The sequence below is a fragment of the Sus scrofa genome, chromosome 6 (assembly GCF_054392235.1).
Source record: "Sus scrofa isolate SSC_HxYL_T2T_F1_AM1 chromosome 6, Sscrofa_HxYL_maternal_Yorkshire_Landrace_v2.0, whole genome shotgun sequence".
In the NCBI taxonomy this organism is placed as follows: Eukaryota; Metazoa; Chordata; class Mammalia; order Artiodactyla; family Suidae; genus Sus; species Sus scrofa.
In genome coordinates, this window is record NC_139388.1 from 149892864 (window position 1) to 149920525 (window position 27662).

General features: G+C 39.1%; 1 protein-coding gene across 13 annotated transcripts in view; it reads left to right on the forward strand.

The window, feature by feature from the left end:
- Positions 1–27662, forward strand: part of C6H1orf141 (chromosome 6 C1orf141 homolog) — a 185717-nt gene that overhangs the window by 129050 nt on the left and 29005 nt on the right. For 12 of the 13 annotated variants that reach the window (XM_084959073.1, XM_084959068.1, XM_084959066.1 and 9 more), the window contains 4 exons: positions 2314–2405; positions 6328–6485; positions 16688–16800; positions 26411–26478. In XM_084959073.1, coding sequence (XP_084815199.1) covers positions 2331–2405; positions 6328–6485; positions 16688–16800; positions 26411–26478 — 414 coding nt within the window. In that variant the 5' untranslated portion in view covers positions 2314–2330. The remainder of the gene's footprint in view (positions 1–2313; positions 2406–6327; positions 6486–16687; positions 16801–26410; positions 26479–27662) is intronic. The other variant, XM_084959069.1, reaches the window with a different exon arrangement.

Here is a 27662-nt window from a genome sequence, read left to right on the forward strand (position 1 = left end):
ATGTAATTTATACTTTCCTCGAACTGGGAAATGCATTCATTTCAATATGTTGGTTCCTCTATTTACCTCTATTTTTTATTTAGAAATAAAAATCTTTATCCTCCATAAAAGAAATTTTGATGAGAAATATAGAATCCCTCCTCATACTTGAAGTCATATCATGTTTAAGGGAAACACAGAAACTAAAATCCTTCTAGTTGTTTGGGGGATATATAGAATGGGTGGTTCTTGGATCTGAAAAGACAGTATATAGCGTCCAGATAATCTCTGTTCTCTTTCAGAATCTCTCCCCTATTCCCCTGTAGGAGACCCAGAAAGCCTGAGGCATCCACACTGTTCTAACACCCTTGCCCTGCCTTTCTCCTTTCCAACCTGCAACCCAAGCTTATGTGGTTCATAACAAGGCAGGCAATCTGTGGCCCGCAAAAGTCCTTTGTCACTTTGAACCACATTGTGGGATGGCAGTGGAGTATCTGGATGTAGCAAAATATCAGAGGGCATGCTGAGATGGGAAGACATTATCAGAACACCAGGAATTCACACTCAGGGCACTAGATGGTGAAGGAAAGAGAGCAGAAAAGAGAGCTGGGGGAGAGGGAGGGAGTGGGATGGACTGGCAGTTTGGGATTAATAGATGCAGACTCTTACATTTGGAATGGATAAACAATGAGGTCCTGCTATACAGGGAACTGTATCCAATCACCTGTGATAGACTACGATGGAAGATAATGTGCAAAGAAGAGTGTGTATATATGTATGACTGGGTCACTTTGCTGTACAGCAGAAATTGACAGGACATTGTAAATCAACTATAATAAAATTGTCTCAGAAAAGAAAGCTAACAGAAACCAAGTACACAATAATATGAGCTTTTGGCATAGAATCCTTAACCCTTGTCTTTTCATGCATTATTGCCTCTGTGTGATATTGATTGAACAATAAAAATGGGAGACATAGCATAAAATTTTTTGAGCTAGAAAGAACCTTAGTGTTGACATTGATGTTCATTAGAAATATTTAAATACCACTGGGGGAGTTCTAGTTGTAGCTCAGTGGTTAATGAACCCGACTAGTATCCATGAGGACGCAGGTTTGATCCCTGGCTCTGCTCAGTGGGTTAAGTATCCTGTGTTGCTGTGACTGTGGCGTAGGCCAGCAGCTACAGTTCCCACTCAGCCTCAAGCCTGGGAACCTCCGTATGTCGCGGATGAGGCCCTAAAAAAAAGACAAAAGAAAAAAAAGTAGATTAAATGACGTTTGGCCCATTCAGTTTGCTGACCAAAAATATGTTGAATGCATAAACGTCTCTTCAAATTTTAAAAATAAAAAAAGAGTGAGCATTGGGTTAATATTCCTGAATCTTCTTCCACTCTGCCCCTAGCTCTTTGTATTGCATTGTAAGGTACTTATACTTTGTGACTTTTCATTTTCTTTCTTTCTTTCTTTTTTTTTCTTTTTCTTTCTTTCTTTTTTTTTTTTTTTTTTTTTTTTTGCTTTTTACGGCCACACTTGCCACATATTGAAGTTCCCACACAAGGGGTCAAATCAGAATTGCAGCTGCTGGCCTACACCACAGCCACAGCAACGCTGGATCCTTAACCGACTGAGCAAGGCTAGGGATCCGAACCTGTATCCTCATGGATACTAGTCAGGCTCATAACCCAGTGAGCCACAATGGGAACTCCATGACTTTTAATTTTCTCATCTGAAAAATGGAAATAAATTAGACTGTGCCCTGACAGCTAACATTCAGGTCCCCAAACCTAATATGGACCAACTGACCTCAGATGAGATTTTCAGCAAATTAATTAACTGGAAAATATGAACTTTACAGCAATAGAACCTAACAAGCTTGGCTGCCGCTCCTCCTGTGTGACTGTATTATATCAACAGTTTTGGATCATTGACCAATTTAATTTGAACGTGATAAATTCTATAAATGTGAGCTCTTCTTATTTACCTTCATTAAATCATGACAAAAGGAAAATAGATATAAATCAGGCTGCATGCCCTTACTTCGGGTATGAGTCATATCTGCTTCTCATAGGTAATCTTGAACTTCAACTCACCCTTATCATACATTTAAAAATTCCTGGGGCCCGCATGCATCTTTGAGTTCTGATCATATGAGCTTCTGCCTAAAAAATGTGGATACCTCTACAGTTCTGTGATTTATCTCATGATCTGTACTGTTCTTTTCTTTGCCTAAACAGTATTATAAAGGTGGGTCTCTTATGCCTAGATAATCAATTATATGTTTAAATTTTAATTGTTTTGGAGATTTAGTCTTTTCCCCCCTCCTTTTTTAAATAGGAATTTACTGGCTGACAATGGCAGAAACAATCTTACAGCAGTTAGATATTCTGGATGAGCAAGCAAAGACACTGTTGGCCAAAAGAGCAAAGGTTTGTAAAATGTAGGCTGCAATTCAATTTATCGTTAAAACATTATCATTTCAAATGCGGATGATTGTTTTTGTTTTTTAGTTAATGATGCATTAATCTGAGGCTATAAATTAATTTCTAAAAAGCAAATAATTCTTTTAGTTGAGAGAGTTACCTATATAAGTGGATACCACAAATAATTAATTAAATATATAAGGTAACTTCTAGGTGGCTGTATACTAGGTTACAAAGTACCTAACCTGCTTTAAATAAATCCTAGGCAGTCAAATAGTAAATATGACTACTCCTATAGTTTTTACTAATATGTTAAACATAAACCTCTTTTAGCCAATTCATTAAAAAGAAGAAAATATGTGATACAGCTACGAAATTAGAAACAAAGTTTGTAGAAAATAAAAAGGGTGAGACTCATATAATTCAATGTAAAATATTAGTCAAGAATGTGGTTCTGAATCACCGGATTTTTATGGTTGTTGTTCCCAGGCAAGGGAGTCGAATTGGAGCTGTAGCTGCTGGCCTACACCACAGCCACAGCAACGCCAGATCCGAGCTGTGTCTGCGACCTACACCACTGCTCAGAGCAATGCCGTGATCAAACCTGTGTGCTCTAGGACACTAGCCAGATTCGTTTCTGCTGAGCCATGATGGGAACTCCTGAATCACTGGATTTTTTACCATACATGAGCAGTTTAGTTTGGTTATACAAAGACTTATTAAAAAATATAACAATGTGGATAAATGAGACGTATCAGGAGCAATGGAGTTTGAGAAAACGAGGATACCACAGAGGAGAACTTCAAAGTGACTGAACATATGTATGAACCTGAAAATGAAAATGTTGATGTTTGAATAATGTGCTTTCTTTTAAATTTTTCATAATTGTATCCTTTCATTCAGAACATAGAGGCATATTGAAAAATGGAATACATTAATTCTGTTACAGCTATCACAATTTTGAAGGAGCAAACCAAGGGTAACTTAATTAATGCAAAACCCTTAGACTTTGACACCCCAAAGTTGATTGCTTTTTGTTTTATTTATTTTATTTTAAAGTTGATTGCTTTTTAATTTTTTGTTTAAAATGAATGGTACTTTTGAAAATATAATCAGCTATGAATTTACTAAATTTGTCATGAAATTCCCTTTTTTACAACATTTGGAATTATAACTAGTAATCATGACTCTTAATTTTCCTAGGAGCTTTCTTTGTGCAAAGCATTTCCATGTATTTTCTCATTGTGTGTTACTACGCATAATCCGTGTGTTATTGGTACAGCATTCTGTGGAGATTCTTTTAAAAGTATATGTAGCCACTTTAAAAACCTTTTCTTAAAAGTTATATAATTAAAACATACTTTTGGGAACAAGTTAAGCAACATATAGAGATATATATGAAGAAAATTATACATAAGAAGAATTACATAAAGAAGTATTAATAGTCTTTGTCCTCTTTCCTCTAATCCTTTCCTCCCAGGCAAATAAACTAGCATTTGAGGTTTATCCATCCACATCTTTTGTACTCTTATGAAGATATGCAACTATCCATAATATAAATAATACATTAAAAATATATATATAATACATAAATATAAATATACATGTGTTACAGTAGAAAATTGACAGAACACTGTAAACCAGCTATAATGGAAAAAAATCATTATTAAAAAAGATAAAAAATATATGTGATTGCTTTATATATAAATAAATATATGTGATTGCTTTTTTATTTTTTATTTTTATTTTTTAATGTCTTTTATTCTGAAATAATTACAGACTCACAGAAGCTGGGGTTCCAGTGGGGTAGGGTTCCATGTACCTTTTACCCCATTAGCCCCAGTGGTGACATCTTACATAGTTGTAGTTTAATAGCAAAACCAGTATGAGTCACATCCAACATTGGCACTGGTATATTATTGTTATCTCGACTACAGACTTCATTCAATTGTTACCATTTTTAACCTTTATTTATTTGTGTCTCTAGTCCTGTGTGATTTTATCCCATTATAGATTTGTATAAATCACCATGATAAAGACACACGACACTTCCATTCTGTATAAGTGCTTCCTCATGTTATTTCTTTGTATTTGTATCCACACCCCCACCCCAGTTGCCTGGCTCTGTCTCCAGCAATGACGAATCAGTTCTCCATATCTATAATTTTATGATTTTGAGAATGTTATATAAATGGCATCATTCAGTGTGTGAAATTTTGAGCTTGGCTTTTTTACTCTGGCTTTGAGGTCCATCTAAATTTTTGCATGAATCAATAGCTTTTTTTTTTTTTTTTTTTTTGCTTTTTAGGGCCATACCTGCAGCAGACCTACAGCACAGCTCATGGCAATGCAGGATTTTTAATCCAGTGAGCAAGGGCAGGGATCAAACCTGCATCCTCATAGATGCTACTTGTATTCATTTTCCCTGAGCCACAATGGGAATTCCCAATAGCTTTTTTTAGCATTTGAGGTTTATCCATCCACATTTTTTGTACTCTTATGAAGATATGCAACTATCCATAATATAAATAATACATTAAAATATGTATAAATAATACATAAATATAAATATACATGTGTTACAGTAGAAAATTGACTTTTATTGCTGAGTAGTATTCCTTATATGGATGTACAGAGTTTCAGCTGCTTACCCAGGAAGGACATTTGGGTTGTTTTTTTAGTATTGTGCTTTAAAAAATAAAGCTGCTAAGACAATAACATGTGTAAAGCTGCTATGAATATTTATGAACAAGTTTTTGTATGAATGTAAGTTTTACTTTCTCTGGAGTGAATGCCCAAGAGAGTGTTTGCTGGTGCAGTGTCTGTCTCTCAAACTAAACAAGATTAGAGCCTTATTCTTTGGTTCGGGTTCCCCCTCCTTGTGCCTCAGTCCAGAAACTACCTCCAAGAAGTAAAGCAAGCTATTGTTGGTTTTTGCTCAGGTATTTCCCTTTTTTCAAGGATCGCGGTCCTGCTCTGTTTCCTGATGCCTGAGTGTAGCTGTTTTCATATATTTTGTCTGGTTTTCTAGCTGTTTATGGCAGGAGGGCAATTCCTGTAGCGCTTAATCCCTCGCTGGCAGAAGCAGAAATTCTCTTATCCTTTGACTTCCTTTTCAAGTTTTCATCTCTTCATTCCTCAGTGCTGTGCTCTGAGAGAATTTTTTAGATTCTTTTTTTTCTAAACTGACTTTTTAGCTCTCCCCTTTTTCTTCAGTCCATTTGTGTAAATATCTGAACAAAGTTCTCTTTCCATTGCTTTCTTAACTCTATTTTTGGCTCATGCAAAGGGACAAATGGTGTGCTCCACCAGTGTGTGGCTCCAGGAAGAGGAGCAGGTTGGGAGATCTGCCTGCTGTGGTTCCAATAACTCTGTGTATCAAGATTATCTTTGCAAAATATATAGGTCATCCTTAAATTCTGAACTTTATAATTTGGAGGGAGCCTTTATGATTATCTAGAGTCCAACACTTTCATAGATAGGAAAGAGCCTCCAGTTTTCAGTCTGTGTTATTTTTCCATTTTGTCTACCATGTAAATTCTGTGTGTGTGTGTGTGTAAAGTGAGATCATCTTTGTCCTTTCCATACTAGATTTTCCTTGTATGGGAGTTCCTGTTTTGGCTCAGCAGGTTAAAAATCTGACTAGTATCCATGAGGACGTGGGTTTGATCCCTGGCCTCGCTCAGTGGGTTAAGGACCCAGCGTTGCCCTGAGCTTTAGTATAGGTCTCAGATGCAGCTCAGATTCTGCCTTGCTGTGGCTGTGGCATAAGCCAGTCACTGCAGCTTCGATTCAGCCTCTAGCCTGGGAACTTCCATGTGCCGTGGGTGTGGATCTAAAAAGACAAAATAAAAAGACAAAAAAAAAAAATTTCCCTATATGAAGTGTGCTCCTTTTTTCACTCTGTTATATTTTGACTTTCCTGCAGAAGAACTGCCTTCAGAGTCAAGTAAAGAAAAAGGTTTCAGCAATACCTCTGACATTTGATTTTCAGTGGGAATTTGAAGAGGCTGTTGCTACCTCCATATCGGAGACAGAATCAAAGATGGAAAAAGACAGAGCATGTGGCATTAAAAAAACAAAGAGGTAATCATTAGCACTGCCCGAATCTTTCAGTTTGGGGTTTAAAAGCATTATTTTATATTTGTCTTAGATTACGCAATCTATATTAAATGTAAGCTTTGTCAAACATAGGCATATTGTTGTCCTTTTTTTTTTTGGCCTGCACCCACACACATGGAGGTTCCCAGGCTAGGGGTCAAATCGGAACTGTAGCTACTGGCTGACACCTCAACCACAGCAACACCAGATCTGAGCAGCATCTGTGACCTACTCCAAAGCTCACAGCAATACCATATTCTTACCCCATCGACCAAGGTCAGGGATTGAACTTGTGTCCTCATAGACATTAGTCAAGTTCCTTAACCGCTGAGCCACGATGAACTCCAAACACATACCATATTTATAATGGTTATGAATTACGATTTGCTAGATTAGCATTTTGTATATTCCTAGTTTATAAAATATTTATTATAATATTTCACTATTGTAGATGGTAATTGTATGCATAATTACAATTCTAAATTTTAAAAGAAAGACTACTTGAACCTTATCATATCACCCCACATTTTTTTGTTTTTCCTATCCGCCCCTTTATTTTGCTGGCTTGGTATCTGAACAAATATTTGCCTTATTTCCTCTAACCTCTTCTTTTTTTTTTCCCTCTGTACAGCAAGGGGATCAAGTTATCCTTACATGTATACATTGTTTCCCCCACCCTTTGTTCTGTTGCAATATGAGTATCTAGACATAGTTCTCAATGCTACTCAGCAGGATCTCCTTGTAAATCTATTCTAAGTTGTGTCTGATAAGCCCAAGCTCCCGATCCCTCCCACTCCCTCCCCCTCCCATCAGGCAGCCACAAGTCTTTTCTCCAAGTCCATGATTTTCTTTTCTGTGGAGATGTTCATTTGTGCTGTATATTAGATTCCAGTTATAAGTGATATCATATGGTATTTGTCTTTGTCTTTCTGGCTCATTTCACTCAGTATGAGAGTCTCTAGTTCCATCCATGTTGCAGTATGTCATTCTTTTCTATGGCTGAGTAGTATTCCATTGTGTATATATATATCACATCTTCCTAATCCAATCCTCTGTTGATGGACATGTGGGTTGTTTCCATGTCCTGGCTATTGTGAATAGTCCTGCCATGAACATGCGGGTGCATGTGTCTCTTTTAAATAGAGTTTTGTCTGACTATATGCCCAAGAGTGGGATTGCAGGGTCATATGGAAGGGCTATGTATAGATTTCTAAGGTATCTCCAAACTGTTCTCCATAGTGGCTGTACCAGTTTACATTCCTACCAACAGTGCAGGAGGGTTCCCTTTTCTCCACCACCCTCCAGCACTTGTTATTTGTTCACCCCACATTTAATGTCAGGGTTTATTTCAAACTTTAACCAATATACTGCAAAAAATGATATGCCTAGAGAACTAAATAAGGCAGTTTCTTTGTGTACTTACAATGGGTAGCCTGAGTATATAATAATTGGTCTTTCACTGGCCTTGTGTACGTGTGTAAAGCCACACAATTTTCTAGGCACCAGAAATGTGGAGGAGAGCCCAGACAAAAGAAATACTAATGTCAGAGTTCCCATCGTGGCACAGTGGAAACGAATCCGACTAGGAACCATGAGGTTGTGGGTTCGATCCCTGGCCTCACTCAGTGGGTTAAGGATCTGGCATTACTGTGAGCTGTGGTGTAGGTCGCAGATACAGCTAGGATCCTGCGTTGCTGTGGCTGGAGTATAGGCCAGTAGCTGTAGCTCTGATTGGACCCCTAGCCTGGGAACCTCCAAATGCTATGGGTGCAGCCCTAAAAAGCAAAATAAATTCATTAATTCATTCATTAAATATAAATTAAAAAAATACTAACGTAGAATCAATAGGACTTCAAATCAACTGGATATTGATGGTAATGTGAATACTGTTCTTAGCTCATTTAGTCTGTATAGTAATTCAGTGTATTAAGTGCAGATTTACAGATGACAAATCCAAGTCCTGATGAGGTTAAATGACTTGCCTACAGTCACACATCTAACAAGTGGCAGAAGCTGGATTTAAATAGCAGTCTGATTTCAGAGCCTGTGTTTTTATCACTGCCACATTCAATAGAATGATCTCCAGCCTTTAGTCTTGGTGAATAGACACATTTTGGTGTTTTACACTTGGGTAGTGATCATAGCATGAAAAGCAGAATGAGGTTGATAGGAAGATTCGAGTGAGAAATGCTGGGCTTTATTTTGGATATGTTAAGTTTTAGATGCCTGCGGGACATCCAGGTGGTAGTGTTTGGAAGGCAATTGGTCAAATATATCTGAATCTAAAATAAAACAAGATCATTTGGACTCAAAATACACCTCACTCAGCTTTTTGTTATTTATGATTGAGCAGGATGTCATAACATATTTCCATTGTGCAGCCGTAGGAAAAAGGAGTTTGTTTCCAGCACATAAATATTAGTGGTTTATATAATTTAGCTTTATCACAAACTTCTTTCATTATTACTTTATTTCTATGTAGATAGAACCAAAAACATTACTTCAATATCATTTCTAGAACTATGTTAAAATAGAATATTTTAATAATACACAGAAAAAAGTTGCAAAAAATTGAAGTTGAATGTATAAAGGAAAAGATATATTTTATTATAATATAATTACAACTGCATACCTTATATTAGTATGCATTTGTATTTTTGAATTTATATGTGTGTGTGTGTGTTTATGTGATAGTATAATACATAGCTAATCACCCATTAGACACATTTAAGGGTAATGTGCAATGTGTTTTATGGCCATATTTTCCAGGAGGATACCACTACTTCCCCTTTCCAGTCTGTAGTATGTAAGTAGTTTATAAAGGCGTCATTGATCATGTGTTTGGTGATACCATCAACAGCTGAGTAATGTTCCTTTTGAGTGAAGTCAAAGTCTGGCTGACTTGAAGTTTGAAATCAGAGTTTAAAATATAAAGACAAAGAGATATATATTTTCAGGATTCAAAGACCAATTTTGTTTTATCAGTGTCCAAAGAACCAAAACTATCAAGAAAAGAAAGTACAGGAAAAATTTTAAGAATTTACTTAAGAATTAGGGTGTCGGAGTTCCCGTCGTGGTGCAGGGTTAACAAATCCGACTAGGAACCATGAGGTTTCGGGTTCGATCCCTGGCCTTGCTCAGTGGGTTAAGGATCCGGTGTTGCCATGAGCTGTGGTGTAGGTTGCAGACGCGGCTCGGATCCTGCATTGCTGTGGCTGTGGTGTAGGCCGGCGGCTACAGCTCCATTTCGACCTCTAGCCTGGGAACCTCCATGTGCTGCGAGAGCAGCCCAGAAATAGCAAAAAGACAAAAAAAAAAAAAAAAAGAAAAAGAAAAAGAATTAGGGTGTAACTCAGGCCAAAAGAAATAAAATTTTTTGGTTGAAGAAATTAAGACGATCTGGTGCATGTAGTTAAGTCCAACAGGCAGCATATCTAGGCTCAGAGTTCTGCTTCTAAGACCACTCCGTCTAACATTGGCCTCTCTTCAAATAGCTTTCTTCATGTGGCACTATCGTACGCTTTTTCAAAAGTAAACAAAGTTCTTTAGATGTTGGTGAAGTCAGTCAAAAGGTAGAGCTCCTGGTAACAGTGATAGTTTTAACACACTCTATAATTTTTCTATAAAATAGAACTATTTAAAATAGTGAAACAAATGTTAATTCCCTGCTCTGTTTAAAGGTATAACAATTAGTTTATGCAGAAATTAAGAAATTAAAAAGTGTTGTAAATTACTATTTAATTCTCTGAACAAATTCAGAGAATTATTTGTGGATACCTTATGGGTCTATTTGTGGATACCTTATGGGTCTATTTCTGTTTGTGTATTTGTCGATACCTTATGGGTCTATTTCTGTTTGTGGATACCTTATGGGTCTATTTCTGTTGTGTATTGTTTTCCTTAGTTTTAGGGGTGCATTGTTTTAGCCTCTCACATACCTAGTTATTTTTATTGAGAACTGGTGTTGCATTTGTCTTTTTTTTTTTTTTTTTTTTTTTGCCTTTTCTGGGGCCGCTTCTGTGACATATGGAGGTTCCCAGGATAGGGATCGAATCAGAGCTGTAGCCGCCGGCCTACATCAGAGCCACAGCAACGCAGGATCCGAGTCCCATGTGCAACCTACACCACAGCTCATGGCAACACCAGATCCTTAACCCACTGAGCAAGGCCAGGGATCGAACCCGAAACCTCATGGTTCCTAGTCGGACTCGTTAATGACCGAGCCGCAATGGGAACTCCTGGCCTTGCATTTGCAAAAGCATAGATATAATCTGATGCTCTAGATGTTCTCTTTCCAGACAGAATTTGTACTGGCTTTTGGCGGGGGCTGGGGTGGGTACATTGGCAATGCTAGATCAGGACAGAGGTATTAAAACTGACTTAAGAGCTTATTTAATGATGATTCAGCCTGACTTTTAAGTAATAAATCTTTGAGGTTCCAACTCAAGCCTGAAGTGTATGCCAGGACCCTCCCCTCTTCATTGGGTTCTGAAATCCAGTTTTGTTCTGCAGCCCTACAAGTTTGTCAGAAGTGCCACACGGCTTTTTTGCTTTTCAGCTGCTGATTATGGAATTTACAAAACTATAGCCCCCAAAGCCACACTTACCTCTTTGAGTTTCCTTCTTCTCCTAGCTCTTAGTTTATTACTGCTTTGGGAGCTCTCATGTGTCTTTAAACAACTGTTTTAAACATTTTGTCCAGTTTTTCTAGTTGTTTTCAGAAAAGGGGAGTAGCTGGTTCAAATTACCTAGCTTTCTACTTCCAAAAGTGGAATTTAAATTGCCGTTTTAGGAATTCCCAGTATGGCTCAACGGTAACCAATGAGACTAGTATCCATGAGGACACAGGTTCGATCCCTGGCCTCCCTCAGTGGGTTAAGGATCTGGCATTGCCGTGAACTGTGGTGTAGGTTGCAGAAGTGGCTCAGATCTGGTGTGGCTGTGACTGTGGCATAGACTAGCTCTGATGCGACCCCTATCCTGGGAACTCCCATATGCCACAGGTAAGGCCCTAAAAAGAAAAATAAGTTTTTGTCTTTCCTGTAGTCATTATGTTCTGAATAGCACAAAAAACTGAGATAATATTCTAATATTCAAAAATTATCTGACTCAGCAAAGAAGTAGCTTATGCCATTGATGAATGAGTGAAGTTCCAACGTATGTCTTTATTGTTTCATGTTCATGTTACTCCTTAATGTAAATGAAAATATCAACCAACATTCATTTTGGAAAGCTATTAAATATTTGCCATCACCTTCCTATAACTGGGAGTAAGAAAGAAGGGAGAGGGGAAGGACAACATTTCTTACTTATCTGGCTATTTGTTACCATCTTCTTTCTGTCATTTTCTGGCCAACTCTAGTCATAAAGAGCCTAGCTGGTGAAATTCAAAAGTATAAACTTCCAGTTATGGAGTTCCCGGCATGGCTCAGTGGAAACGAGTCTGACTAGCATCCAAAAGGACACAGGTTCGATCCCTGGCCTCACTCAATGGGCTAAGGATCTGTGTTGTCGTGAGCTGTGGTGTAGGTCACAGACGTGGCTTGGATCGCACATTTCTGTGGCTGTGGCATAGGCCAGCAGCTATGGGTCTGATTTGACCCTAGCCTTGAAACCTCCATATGCCATGGGTGTGGCCCTAAAGAGACAAAAACAAAAACAAACAACAACAAAAAACTTCCAGTTATAAGTCCTGGGGGTATAATGTACAGCATGGTGACTAGTTAACAATACTGCATTGCATATTTGGAAGTTGCTGCGAGTAGATCTTACAAGTTGTCATCACAATTAGAAACATTGTAATTTTGCATGATAATGGATGTTAATAAACTTACTTGTGGTCATCATTTCACAACATGTACATATATTAAATAATTGTTTTATATGTATACTAGTAATCTGTTTTATATGTCTAATCTCAATTATTTTTTAAGAAAGCTTTTTTCTATTGCTCTCTATATAGTGTGCACTGTGTTAGAAATTTGGAGGTTAATGGTGTTTGCCTGTAAGGAAGAGGAACCTCAGAATTTCTGTGTTAGATAGAGGACCTGGCCTCCAGAAACTGCAGTCTTTACCGTTGCAAGGAGGAGATGAAAAAAGGGGCTTAGCTCTTTTTTTTTTTTCCTTCCCTTTTCTAGGGCCGCTCCTGTGGCATATGGAGGTTCCCAGGCTAGGGGTCAAATCGGAGCTGTAGCCACTGGCCTACGCCAGAACCACAGCAACGCAGGATCCTTAACCCACTGAGCAAGGCCAGGGATCGAACCCACAACCTCATGGTTCCTAGTCAGATTCGTTAACCACTGCGCCACGACGGGAACTCGGGGGTTTAGCTCTTGAATGGGGCATATGTGTGAGTTCCTCAGAGGGACTATTCCCCAACTGAAGAGCCTGTCTGTGAGCTACACCTCTTCAAACTCCCCCTCAACTTCTAGTCCTTAGGATATTCCACAACTTCCACTTAGAATCCCTAGCCTGGTAAGGTAACAGAAAAATGGCCCAAACCTACTTACCACCTCCCTCACTGTCCATTTGCCCTCCCTCACAAACTCAGGCATCCTTGCCATGCCAAACATTGAGATGCAATGTGCTCTACTTTCACCCCTCACTTCATCTTTTCATAGCCTCTCTTCAGAGAGCCGAACATGGGCAGATCAGCATGGGCAGCTGAGGAATGAGATGTTAGACTCCATCTTTTGAAAGCATCAGTCTTTATGAATGATTCCTTAGGAAACCCCTCATCAGCTTTGGGCAGAAAGCATCCCTGGCCCCTGCCACACGGAGGGGAGAGAGAAAAACCATTGCAGACCTTAGGAAGTCAATGGCTTATAGTTCTGATGTTTTTCTCCTCACTTTCCCACTACAGTTTTCTGCTACTTAGGGGCACAGGGTCGTGAATAGCCTCAAATATGGGTGGAACTTTGTTGAATACAGAGTATTTTTTTGTTCCCTTTTACTCAACTGTGGAGTCAAACATCAGCTGGTCACCAGTTTTAAGACAGCAGGATAAGCATCACTCAAAACCTTACTATATTAACAAAATGGAACCCAACATTTATAGTAAATAAATATTACAACTAAGTGGAGCAAATATCAGGAATGGTAAAAAGTGCCACTCATTGGCCTCTTACTATGTCCCAGACATTTTATTAAGCAATTTCTAAACTTGATCTTATGTAATTCTTATAACAACACCATGAGGTAAGTATTACCCTCGTTTGGCATATGAGGGACCGAGGTTCAGAGAAATTCAATATTTTGCAGAGGTTTACACAGAGTCAAGATGCAAAATATGGTCTCAAAGCCCATGCTCCTTGTTTTACTATGAGGAGATCCCTATCTGAACATCTCTGTATGTTCTGCAAATATATTTGAAAAAATACCTTAGTAAGATTAGGATAAAAAAATCATCTCCTTAATAGGATTATATAGCCAACACCATTAGGGTGGAATCCTTGATACATTCCAATTTGAATTAGAAACCAAAGGATACCCATTCTTACAAGCACGCCAAACCATTCTGGAAGTGCTTGCCAGCGGTTTTAAATAAAAACATAAAATACAAATTCAGAGGTTTTGAAAGGAACAGATAAATTACTTTATGAAGATTAAATGATTCTTTACTGAAGAACCCAAAGAATAAACTGAAAACTCTTTGGAAATTATAAGAAAGTTCAATCAAAATTTACCAAATAATCCATGCATTCAGCAAATTTTTTGTTTGTTTTTTTGGTCTTTTCTAGGGCTGCTTCCCGCGGCAGATGGAGGTTCCCAGGCTAGGGGTCGAATCAGAGCTGTAGCCACCAGCCTATGCCAGAGCCACAGCAAAGCGGGATCTGAGCCGCGTCTGTGACCTACACCACAGCTCACGCCGGATCCTTAACCTACTGAGCAAGGCCAGGGATCGAACCCGAAACCTCATGGTTCCTAGCCGGATTCGTTAACCACTGCACCACAACAGGAACTTCGCATTCCGCAAATATTTATCACACATGTATTATATGCCAGTTACTCTTATGGATACAACAGTGAACAAAACATAGACCCCACCCTGAATTTACATTCTAGGATAAGGCAAGGAGACAGATAATAAACAAATGAATATACAATATAATTCACTAGTGATAACTGCTGTGAAGAGAAATATAATAAATTAAGGGAATTAAGATTGATAGGAATTACTATTTTTGATGGGGAGGGGGCCTAAAAGCTTTCTGGAGAGATGGAAATTTACATAGAGACTTAGGAAATACATCTCTTATGACTTAAGTGTGTAAGCCTTTCAGTGTAACTGGGGGAAGAATATTACAGGCAGAAAGAAGAGCAAGGGTCATGGTCTTTAAATGGGAGAAAAAGTTCTTTTCCTTAAACCAAGCAGCCAAAAAATTCACTCTGCTTCTGTGTGGAGAAGAGGAGTGAGGGGGGGGAGTGCACAGAGAGCCTGGAAGGTCATTCAATGGAAGCTCCTCCCCTTAGAAATATGAGAAGTGGGGGGAAAGTCTCTGCTTTGCAGTGAGAATTTTGAATTTTATTTCAGTCTGACCGGAAACAATTGGGGGGAAATGAAAATCACATTTATATTGTACAGGTGTCACCACGGTTGCATTGGGAGAAGATTGTTGGTGACAAGAGTGGTGACAGAGAGAGCAGACAGAAGAAGGCTAGGCATGTGCAGAGGTAGTTCAGATGCGAGATGAAGGGGTCTTGGACTAGGGTGGGAGTAATGAGGAAGTAAGTGGTTAGATTTGGAATGTATTTCAAAGAACAATCCAGTGTGATTTGCTGAGATCCTGGGAACAGGGAATGGAAGAAAGAGAAGTCAAAGATGACCACAGAGTTTTTGGCCCAAGCCTCTGGTTGAATGGAGATGGGAAAGCCTGGCTAAGGAACAGACTGGGAGAAGGAAGTGGAAGCACATATTTGGTTTTGAATATAAATTTGAAGTTCCCATAATACATCTAACTGCGGAAGTCATGTAGCAGTTGGGTACATAGATCTGGAGCTCGGGGACGAGTTTGGGGTCTGTATTGTAGATCAGCCTACAGATAATGTTTCAAGGTAGGGGACAGGATGGTACAATTAAGGAAGAGTATCTGAGGTCTGAGGACGGAGTCAGAGCATTTGGAGATCAGGAATATCATGAATGGTATAGTACCATTAGCTTTCTTACATACCATCAATAGTCAAAGAATCTAGTGGAGCGATTTTTCCATTTACAATAAATAAATGCTGTGATTCTATCTGGATCTGATGCTAGAATCTGAACTGACCGTAACTCCATGTTCCACTCCTTAGAGTAGGGGTGGCAGTGTTCCCAATATCTCATTAAACAAATGTCCAGTGTATTTTTCTAAAAGGGTTAATCAGCTTATGCAAGGTAGTTTCCTGAAGGCTCTCAGTCCTATGGCAAGAGCAGTTTCTTTTCTCTCTCCCTCTATTGCCAGTGAGTACCACTAATATTTTATGTATTTATTTTTTGGCTGTGCCTGCAGCATGTGGAAGTTCCCAGGCTAGGGCCTGAACCCTCACCACGGTAGTAACCCAGGTAGCTGCAGTGACAATGCCAAATTCTCAGCCCACTGAGCCCCAAGGGAAATTTACCACTATTATTTTAATCAGGACCAATATTTTACACTTTGTACTGTAAGATATATATGTGTGTGTGTGTGTGTGTGTGTGTGTATGTATATATATATATATATATATATATTTATTTTTTTTTTTTCCTTTTCTAGGGCTGTTTCCGCAGCATATGGAGGTTCCCAGGCTAGGGGTCTAATCGGAGCTGTAGCCAGTACTCCTGTACTGTAAGATATTAAAACAGCAGCATTCAGGAAGTTCCCGTCATGGCTCAGTGGTTAACGAATCTGACTAGGAACCACGAAGTTGCAGGTTTGATCCCTGGCCTTGCTCAGTGGGTTAAGCATCTGGCGTTGCCATGATGTGGTGTAGGTCGCAGACATGGCTCGGATCCCCCATTGCTGTAGCTCTAGTGTAGGCTGGTGGCTACAGCTCTGATTAGACCCCTAGCCTGGGAACTTCCATATGCAGTGGAAGTGGCCCTAGTAAAGACAAAAAAAAATAAAACAACAACATTCAAAACCATACAACTTCACCATGTCTCCACATTTATTTTTCAGTTTTCTAAATTTTCTGATTATTTTAATTTAGATGAATTTTATTTCTTTCAGATATGTCTCCTTCAAAAATAATCCTGAACCTAAAAAGAGTGATTTTGAAAAGTCAAATTTAAAACTACACTCTGTACCAACAAATATAAAAATTCAAGAAATCAAGTCAATAGGTAATGCTTTGTGTAACATATTTACCTCTCCTTTGATGTATTAATGAGTTATTATGTATTTTATTATTTATTAATGTGTCGTAAAAGTTCTTATAATCTGATGTTTCTGTTGAAAGCATTTGCTTGAAATCACATGGGCGATAACTGCAGAGTAACAGATGTCAGTGAGGTATAAGGAGGAATTTCCTAAGAGATAATAAGTATCAGGATGGAAAATTTGTATAATTCACAAATTAAAAATGTATTTTATATTTATTTTTCTAGAAAGAAAATCCCCGGATTTCCTTTCAGCTCAATCCTGAGTGTCCTTGTTATTGTTTAAAAAATATATCACTCAGTGGTGGACATATTACATAATAGAAACTTACTCTACAGAGACTCTAAAGGAACTCACTTTCCTAGAAACTTAAGGAATTTGTGAGCTGGGACGCAGCAGTATAGATCTTCAGGGAATTTGAGTGTTTTGCATCCTCTTTGTTTTTCTTTCTGTGGCATTATCCAAAAAACACCCGATTGCCTGATTGCCTCCTTCTCATCACGAATCTTGAATGAGGGTCCTTGAATCCACATTGCCCCGTATTCCCTCATTTCTCTGTTGCTCTTCATAATCTCATTCTTCAACAGATTTATTTATACACACTTTCTCTAATCCCTCAACACATGCTGTCTCTACTCCCTCAACAGATTCATGCTTAAATCCACTTCAAATAGGTTTTTGCCTTCACCACTCTACTGATTAAGAGTACCAGTGATCTCCATGTTGCTAAATCAAAGGGTATATTTCTGTTTTCATTTTCTTCCACCTCTCAGTACTAGTAGAATAAGTTGATCACTCCCTCCTTCTTAAAACTTTTGTTTTTTTGCTATCTCACCCCTTCTCAGGTTTTCTTCTTGAGATTTCTCTTCTCCATCCTTAAAATACTGTATTTGCTCAAAGCTCAATCCTGAGCCTGCCTGTTTCTACATTCTCTTCTTGGGTGATCTAATTCAGTCTTACGGTTTAGAATAGCATAGAGATGCCGTTCGTTTGAAAGCTTTCATTTGTATCTCAATCCAGGCTATCCTCTGAATGGCAGCTGCCTATCCTGAACTACCTATGTGATATCTCCACTTAAACTTCTCACTACGTCTTAAACCTAAGATTCAGAACTGAACTCAGGATTCCCTACACACATCCATCCTCTCAGACTTCCCCCCAAACCCCACCCTCCTATTTCATTCTCAGTAATTGGACCAATTTGCACCAAGTGCATCAAGTGGGAAACCTAGAAGCCATTCTTTTTTTTTTCTTCTCTTTTTGCCATTTCTTGGGCCGCTCCCGAGGCACATGGAGGTTCCCAGGCCAGGGGTCGAATCTGAGCTGTGGCCACCGGCTTATGCCAGAGCCACAGCAAAGGGATCCGAGCCGCATCTGTGACCTACAACACAGCAACGCTGGATCCTTAACCCACTGAGCAAGACCAGGGATCGAACCTGCAACCTCATGGTTCCTAGTCGGATTCGTTAACTACTGAGCCACGACGGGAACTCCCTAGAAGCCATTCTTTTTTTTTTTTTTTTTTTTGTCTTTTTGTCATTTCTTGGGCTGCTCCCGAGGCATATGGAGGTTCCCAGGCTAGGGGTCGAATCGCAGCTATAGCTGCTGGCCTACACCAGAACCACAGCAGCTCGGGATCCGAGCCGCATCTGCGACCTACACCACAGCTCACGGCAACGCCGGATCCTTAACCCACTGAGCAAGGGCAGGGATCGAACCCACAAACTTATGGTTCCTAGTCAGATTCGTTAACCACTGCGCTACCACAGGAACTCCCCTAGAAGCCATTCTTGATCCCATTTCCCTCCTCCCCGAAGTCCAGTCCATCAACAAGTTCTTTCCATTCTAACTCTTCTTGAATTAATCTTCTTTCACCATTTCTGCTGTCACCATCCTATCCAAATCATCATCATCTTTTGAGTATCAACTATAGAAGCTTGCCCACAGGTATTTCTTCTTTGATTCTTGTCTTCTTTCTAATCAACTCTCTCTCTCTTTTTTTACTTTTTTGTGCTACAACTGCAGTATATAGAAGCTCCGATGGTAGACAGGGGTCAAATTGGAGCTGCAGCTGCTGGCCTACACCACAGCCTTAGCAACATGGGATCCAAGCCGCAACTGTGACCTACACCATAGCTTATGGCAACGCCAGGTCCTTAACCCACTGATCAAACTTGCATCCTCATGGATACTAGTTGGGCTCCTTACCACTGAGCCATGATAGGAACTCCTCAATTTCCTTCTTTTTAAAAACTATTTTAAGTTGCGAAATAACATACCATTACAAAATGAATATAGCGCAAAATGCAGAGTATAATAACCAATTATTAAAAATAAACACCTTAAAAAAAATAAAAAAATAAACACCTGTATAACGATACTGCAGATTAAGAAAAAGAACATTGCAACACCCCGCAAAGCCGCTACTTGACCTTCCTCAAACCACTTTTCCCTTCCTTGTCCCTGGGGGTTCCTACTGCCCTGATTTCTCAGGTAATCACTTCCTTACTTTTCTCTAAATGTTTATCATCTGTTGTTTGCATCTCTAAAGAATATCGTTTGGTTTGCTTGGTTTTTTTACTGTATATGAATGTAATCATGCTGTATTTTGCTTTTTTTTTCCCTTTAGCACTGTAAGTTTCGCTCATATTGCTGCGTGGAGGTTCTTTCATTTTCATTGCTGTTAAGCATTCCATTGCATGAATGTATCACAGTTTATCCAAACTACTTCTGAAATTTGGGGGTTTTAGCTTGGCAGTCACTGGAATGCTGAAATGAATGTTCTTGTTTGTGCATCCTGCTGCATCTGTATAAACATTTCTTAAAAGTGTATATTCAGGATTTACATTGCTAGGAATGCTTATCTTCAATTATAATAGATAATGGCAAACTTTTCAAAGTGTTTTTACCAATTTATGCTACCATCAGATTTGTGAATGTTCTTTTTGTTCTACTTTCTTTCTAGCACTTGGAATTGCTATTTTTTTTTTCATTTTAGCAATCTATTGGGTATATAATGGTATATCATAATGGTTTACTAGTAATTCCATGAGTACTAGGAGGTTTGAAAATTTTTTCATAGAATATCGAAACATTGAATTTATACTTTTGGAAATCATCCAACCTTTACCTTATTTTAAAGTTAGCTTTTTGAGGAGTTCCTGTAGTGACGGAGTGGAAATGAATCTGACTAGTAACCATGAGGTTGCAGGTTCAGCCCTGGCTTTGCTCAGTGGGTTAAGGATCTGGCATTGCCATGAACTGTGGTATAGGTTGAAGACAAGGCTGGGATCTGATATTGCTGAGACTGTGGAAAAGGCTGGCAGCTGTGGCTCCAGTTAGACTCCTAGCCTGGGAACCTCCATATGCTGTGGGTGCAACCCTAAAAAGACAAAAATAAAATAAAATAAAATTAGCTTTTTGTCCTTTTCTCATTGATTCTTAAATATATTCTTTTTACTAGTTCTTGGTTGGTTTTGCGTATTGTAAATACTTCCCTTTTTCTCTGTGGTTTTTGTTTTGTTTTGTTTTTTGTCTTAACCCACTGAATGAGGCCAGGAATCGAACCTGCATCCTCTTGGATACTAGTCAGATTCGTTTCCGATGAGCCACGACAGGAACTCCTCTGGGTTTGTGTGTGTGTGTGTGTGTGTGTGTGTGTTTTCCCCACTCTCTTTGTGGTATCTTTCGATGAACTGAAATCCTTCTACTTTAATAAAGTCAAATATACCAAATCTTTCCCCATTTGATAAATACTAACTTTGATAAAATATTAAAGAAATCTTTTTCTACTCTTTGGTCATAAAGATCATTTTCTATTTATCTTGCAAAAGATTTTCATTCTTCTTTTTATCTTTTGGTCTAAAGTGTACCCGGAATTACATTTTGAGTGAGGTAAGGGTCCAATTTAGTTTTTGCTCATGTAGATACCCCTTTTCCTAGCATATCAAAAGCTATTCTTGGAGTTCCTGTCGTGGCGCAGTGGTTAACGAATCCGACTAGGAACCATGAGGTTGTGGGTTCGATCCCTGCCCTTGCTCAGTGGGTTAACGATCTGGCGTTGCTGTTAGCTGTGGTGTAGGTCGCAGACGCGGCTCGGATCCCGAGTTGCTGTGGCTCTGGCATAGGCCTGTGACTACAGCTCCGATTCAACCCCTAGCCTGGGAACCTCCACATGTCACAGGAGCGGCCCAAGAAATGGCAGAAAGACAAAAAAAAAAAAACAAAAAACAAAAAACAAAGCTATTCTTTCTCTAATGTTCTGGGTCTTTATTCCAGAGTTCTTATTCTGTTTCATTATATTGTTTATCAATTTCAGTATCAATGCCATGCAAGATTAGTTTCTGTAGCTTAAAATAACCCTTGATATCTGGTAGAGCAAGTCTTTCCACCTGGTTCTTTGAGAGTATCATGGTTATTTTCTGTTTTCCATTGGTTTTTTAGAAGCCTATATTGTAATTCAAAATATATGAGACTTTTCTCATTATCTTTTGGTTATGAATTTTTAGCACAATCACACTGTAGTTTGAAGAGATACTCTATAGGATTTCAGTCCTGTGTAATTAGTTAAAGTTTGCGTTATCACCTAGTATGTGGTCAGCTGTTGTAAATGTTACATATGTGCTTGAAAATAGTGTATATTCTGCAGCTGTTAGGTTCAGTGTTCTACATATATATACATATATAATTTTTTTCAGGGCCACACCCACGGCATATGGAAGTCTCCAGATTAGAGGCTGAATTGGAGCTGTAGTGACAGGCCTATGCCACAGCCACAGCAACATGGGATCTGAGCCATGTCTGTGATCTGCCCCACAGCTCATGGTAATGCTGGATCCTTTAACCCACTGAGCAAGGCTGGGGATCAAACCCATGTTCTCATGGATACTAGTTGGGTTCATTATTGATGAGCCACAACTGGAGCTCATATATATATATATATATATATATTTTGGTCTTTTTGTCTTTTTTAGGGCTGCACCTATGGCATATAGAGGTTCCCAGGCTAGGGGTCGAATCGGAGCTGTAGCCACTGGCCTACACCAGAGCCACAGCAACGCAGGATCCGAGCCACGTCTGCAACCTACACCACAGCCCACGGCAACGCCGGATCCTTAACCCACTGAGGAAGGCCAGGGATTGAACCCGCAACCTCATGGTTGCTAGTCGGGTTCGTTAACCACTGAGCCAGTACCTACATATGTTTTTTAGGTCAAATTTCTTTACTGTGTTTCTCAGCTCTTCTATATCCTTACTAATTTTTATGCTTGCTTGTTCTGTTAATTGCTGAGGAGTTTCAGACTTATTTATTTTTCCTTGTAGTATTGTTAAATTTTGCTTTACAGATTTTTTTCCCCCATAACTAACTCTTTTATTTTATTTTATTTTATTGTTATTTTTTTGTCTTTTTGCTATTTCTTGGGCCGCTCCCGCGGCATATGGAGGTTCCCAGGCTAGGGGTCGAATTGGAGCTGTAGCCACCGGCCTATGTCAGAGCCACAGCAACTCGGGATCCGAGCCGCGTCTGCAGCCTACACCACAGCTCACGGCAATGCCGGATCGTTAACCCACTGAGCAAGGGCAGGAACCGAACCCGCAACCTCATGGTTCCTAGTCGGATTCGTTAACCACTGCGCCACGACGGGAACTCCCTGCTTTACAGATTTTCAAAGGCTGTGTTACTAATCGCATAAAATTTTAGAATTATTGTGTTCTGTTATTTCTAAAATTTTATGCGATTAGTAACTAAAATGAAAAAAATAAAAATCATTTAAAATAATAAAACAGAAAAATAATTAAAATTTAAAAGTTAGAATTATTCTATATTCCTAGTGAATTGAACTTTTTTCATTATGAAGTGATCGTCTTATTATCTGATATTACTGTAGTTACCCCAGCTTTCTTTTGGCTCTCATTTATGTGGTATATCTTTTTCCATAATCTTATTATCACATTTCTATAACATAATCTATCTCTTACATAAAAAGACATATCTCTTATAAATACATTGTTAGATTTTAAAATCTACTCGGATAATCTTTGTTTTTGAAATGGAGCATTTAATCCATTTACACTTTTTTTTTTGTCTTTTTTAGGGCTGCACCATTGGTATATGGAAGTTCCTAGGCTAGGGGTTGAATCAGAGCTGTAGCCACTGGCCTACACCACAGCCACAGCAACGCCAGATCTGAGCCATGTCTGTGACCTACACCACAGCTCAGGGCAATGCCAGATCCTTAACCCACTCAGCAAGGCCAGGGATGGAACCTGTATCCTCATGGATGCTAGTCAGATTCATTTCTGCTGAGCCATGATGGGAACTCCTAGTCCATTTACACATAAGGTACCTATTGATATCTTTGGATTTAAATCTGTCATCTTATTTTGTTCTTTCTATCTCTCCTATTGATTCTATGTTTCTTCTCTGTCCCCTTGCATCATACTGAGGGTTGAGTTTTTAAAATTTAAATGTTTCCCCTTTACTATTTTGGAATTTATATGCTCTGTTTCTATTGTTTAAATTATTACCCTAGAAATTATGATATTCAGCCTTTCAAAATCTGGTGTTACTCTCCTTATGGACACTAAAAGAATCTTAGAACATGTTAATTCTTTTACTGCCATACTGAGTAAGTCTTATGCTATTATTCAAGTCCAAAGTCTCACCCAAATATTGTCTAAATCAGCTATGGGTAAGACTCAAGGTATGATTGATCTTGAGGCAAAGTTCCTCTCCAGCTTGAACCTGTGGAATCAAACAAATTATGTGCTTACAAAATATAAATACGGGACAGGAATAGGATAGATGTTCTCATTCCAAAAAGGAGAAATAGGAAAGAAGAAAGGAATGATGGGTCCCAAACAAGTCTAAAACCTAGTAAGGCAAACTTCATGAGATCTTAAGACTCAGGAATAATCTTCTTTGGGAGTTCCCATCATGGCTCAATGGTTAACAAACCTGACTAGTATCCATGAGGACGTGAGTTCAATCCCTGGCCTTGCTCAGTGGGTTAAGGATCTGGCATTGCTATGAGCTGTGGTGTAGGTCTCAGACACAGCTCAGATCCTGTGTTGCTGTTGCTGTGGTGTAGGCTGGCGACTACAGCTCTGATTGGACCCCTAGCCTGGGAACATCCATATGCTGTGGGTGCGGCCCTAAAAAGACAAAAAGACAAAAAAAAAAAAAAAAAAAAAAAGGAAAAGAAAAACCCACCACCAGGACTCTGCTAGGCCAGGATTCCATCCCAGGACTTTATCTGGTTAGAGTCTTGTCCCACCCCCTCAAGGGCTCCAGGTTGCCCCGTCCCAGGACCTTATCCAGAAATTGAGGCAGTGGCCTCTGATTTTGAAATTGAGGCAGCCCTGATGGTCTCTGAGTCACCTTCATTGTCGTTCCTCCCTTATCTTGAAGAATAGCAAATATTTGCCAGAAGAGCCCTGTGGTTCTATCCATAAAACCCAAGAATGAAGAATACTTCCTTCATTGGGTCCTGTCTCTATTCCCTTCCATTCAAACTGGCAGTGTCTCTGCTGGGATGGCTGAGTTAAGTCCTTATCGTATATATGGTCAATCCATCACACCCTTAGTGTTCTCTTTGGAATATGCTTTCTCATTTTTTGTAATAGGAACAGGCTGAAAATTTTCCAAATTTTTAAGTTCTGGTTTCTTTTTGCTTCACAATTTTGTCTTTAATTCCTTTCTCTCTTCTTGCATTTGACTACAAGCAGTCAGGAGAAACCAAGCCTCTTCTTTAAGATTTGCTTAGAAATCTCAGCTAACTATCCAATTTCATCACTCTGCCTCCCACAAAAAACACAGTTCGGCCAAGTTCTTTGCCCCTTTATAGTAAGGACAGCTCTTTCTCCATTGCCCAATAGCATGTTCCTTATTTCTGCCTGAAACTTCATCAGAACTGCCTTTACCTTCCCTATTTCTACCAACATTTCTGAATGTGATTATCCATGTACTTTCCATGAAAAATGGAACCTTTCTCTACATTTCTCCTCTTTCTGTTTGGATTCTCACTAAAATTGCCTTTAAAATCTCTTCGTGGCCATGCTGGCTTTTTATGCTGTGTCCCTCAAAACTCTTTTGGCCTCTACTCCCTACCCAGTTCCAAAGGTGCTTTTATATTTTTAGGTATTTATTACAGCAGCGCCCCACCTCTCAGGACAGTTTCTCTTTTAGTTCAGGCTGCTGTCGGAAACTACTATAAACGGAGTGGCTTAAATCAACATTTGCTTCTCACAGTTCTGGAGGCTGGAGGTCTGTGATCAGAGTGCCAGAAGGGTCAGGTTCTGGTAAGAGCCTCCTCCCTCGTTTGCAAATAGCCACCTTCTTGATGTATTCTCACGTGGCACAGAGAGAGAGCATTCATCTCATCATGGGCATCCCACCCTCATCACCTCATATAAACTTCATTATCTCCCAGCGGCCCACCTCCGAATAGCACCGCATCGAGAATTAGAGCTTCAACGTGTGACTTTCAGGAGGGGAAACAAACATTCAGTCCTATGCAACCACCCTATCTAAATGATACCTTCCTCTATTGCTCTTCTTCACCAAAATCTGTTTATCTCTGTCCAAGCATGCATCTCCATTTATAACTGTTCGCTCTGGAGTTACGGTTGTGGCTCAGTGATAACGAACTGACCAGTATTCAAGAGGATGTGGGTTCAATCCCTGGCCCTGCTCAGTGGGTTAAGGATCTGGTGTTTACTGTGAGCTGTGGTGTAGGTCACAGACACAGCTAGATCCCACGTTGCTGTGGAGTAGGCTGGCAGCTGCAGCTCTGATTTGACCCTAGCATGGGAACCTCCATATGCTGCGGGTGCAGCCCAAAAAAGACCAAAGAAAAAGAAATTGTTTGCTGTGGGTTTTTTTACTTGATTATTTTTTATTGTGAGTGATTGAGGAGAAAGCATAATTCCAGACTCCAACACCAGTGCCTGGCACATTGCAGGTGATCAACAAGTAACTGTTGATTGAAGGAACACCAGATGTAAGTTTGTTACATCTATTATCTCATTTAATCCTCACAGCAATCTTGTTACATCGGTACTATTATTTCTCCTTAACAGATGAGGAAACTAAAGCTCAGAGAGGTTAAATAGTTTTCCTAAGGCTATATAACTCACAAACAGGAAAGTAGGTTTTGGTTCCAGGCTATCTAAATCTAAAGTCTGTATACCTGACCCTACATTATACTTACTTTAAGGAAATCCATTAAACGATAATCCAAATTAATTGGAGATGGGGGATTCAGGTTGAGGGGAATATTTCTCTTTTCAAAGGAGCTAATGAAAAGTTTTATTGGAATATCAAGTAATATTTTATTTAGAAATCATTTTTTTCTAAGAAAATACAGCTTTACATATTATAGTAAATAATCAAAAGTTATAATCTATAAATAAAAATTCACATTAAAAGCAAATTATTCTAGGATATGTTTAGCTCTAACAAACTACATTTCTAAAAAGTTTACTGCAAGTAGAGAAAATGGTTAATTGAGTTAACTTAGAAGTAGTCTAATAGTACAGAAATATCATTTATGTTTGTATTTGTTTCTTTAGAGCCAGCAGAAGAATATCTAAAATCAAGATCTACTAGACCTTTTTGTTATCTTAAGGATACAACTGAAGTAAGTTTAATTTGTATGCTTACTATTTAGTAGATATTCAGATTAGCCCTAATAGTTTTGTACATGCTTCTACAAATGCCAAATTCAAATGGATCTTAGGATTCAGAAGTGTAAAAATTTTTTCGCCTTAGCAAGGATTTTATTTTATTTTTTTATATAATGATTTTTAATTTCCGTTATAGCTGGTTTACAGTGGTCTGTCGATTTTCTGCTGTACAGCATGGTGACCCAGTTACATATACATGGGTACATTCTTTTTTCTCACATTGTCATGCTCCATCATAAGTGACTGACATAGTTGCCAGTGCTACACAGCAGGGTCTCATTGCTAATCCATTCCAAAGGCAATAGTCCGCATCTGTTAACTCCAAGCTCCCAATCCATCCCACTCCCTCCCCCTCCCCTGGCAACCAAAAGTCTATTCTCCAAGTCCATGATTTTCTTTTCTGTGGAAAGGTTCATTTGTGCCATATATCAGATTCCAGATATAAGTGATATCATAGGGTATTTGCTTTTCTCTTTCTGACTTACTTCATTCAGTATGAGAATCTCTAGTTCCACCCATGTTGCTGCACATGGCATTATTTTATTCTTTTTTATGGCTGAGTAGTATTCCATTGTGTATATATACCACATCTTCCTAATCCAATCATCTGTGATGGACATTTGGGTTGTTTTCATGTCTTGGCTCTTGTGAATAGTGCTGCAATAAACATGCAGGTGCATGTGTCTTTTTCAAGGAAAGTTTTGTCTGGATATATGCCCAAGAGTGGGATTGCTAGGTCATATGGTAGTTCTATGTATATTTTTCTTTTCTTTTCTTTTCTTTTTTTTTTTTTTTGTCTTTTTGCTATTTCTTTGGGCCACTCCCATGGCATATGGAGGTTCCCAGGCTAGGGGTTGAATCGGAGCTGTAGCCACTGGCCTACACCAGAGCCACAGCAACTTGGGATCTGAGCCACATCTGCAACCTACACCACAGCTCCCGGCAACACCGGGTCCTTAACCCACTGAGCAAGGGCAAGGACCGAACCCGCAACCTCATGGTTCCTAGTCGGATTCGTTAGCCACTGTGCCACGACAGGAACTCCTATGTATATTTTTCTAAGGTACCTCCATACTGTTCTCTATAGGGGCTGCACCAGCTTACATTCCCACCAACAGGGCAGGAGAGTTCCCTTTTC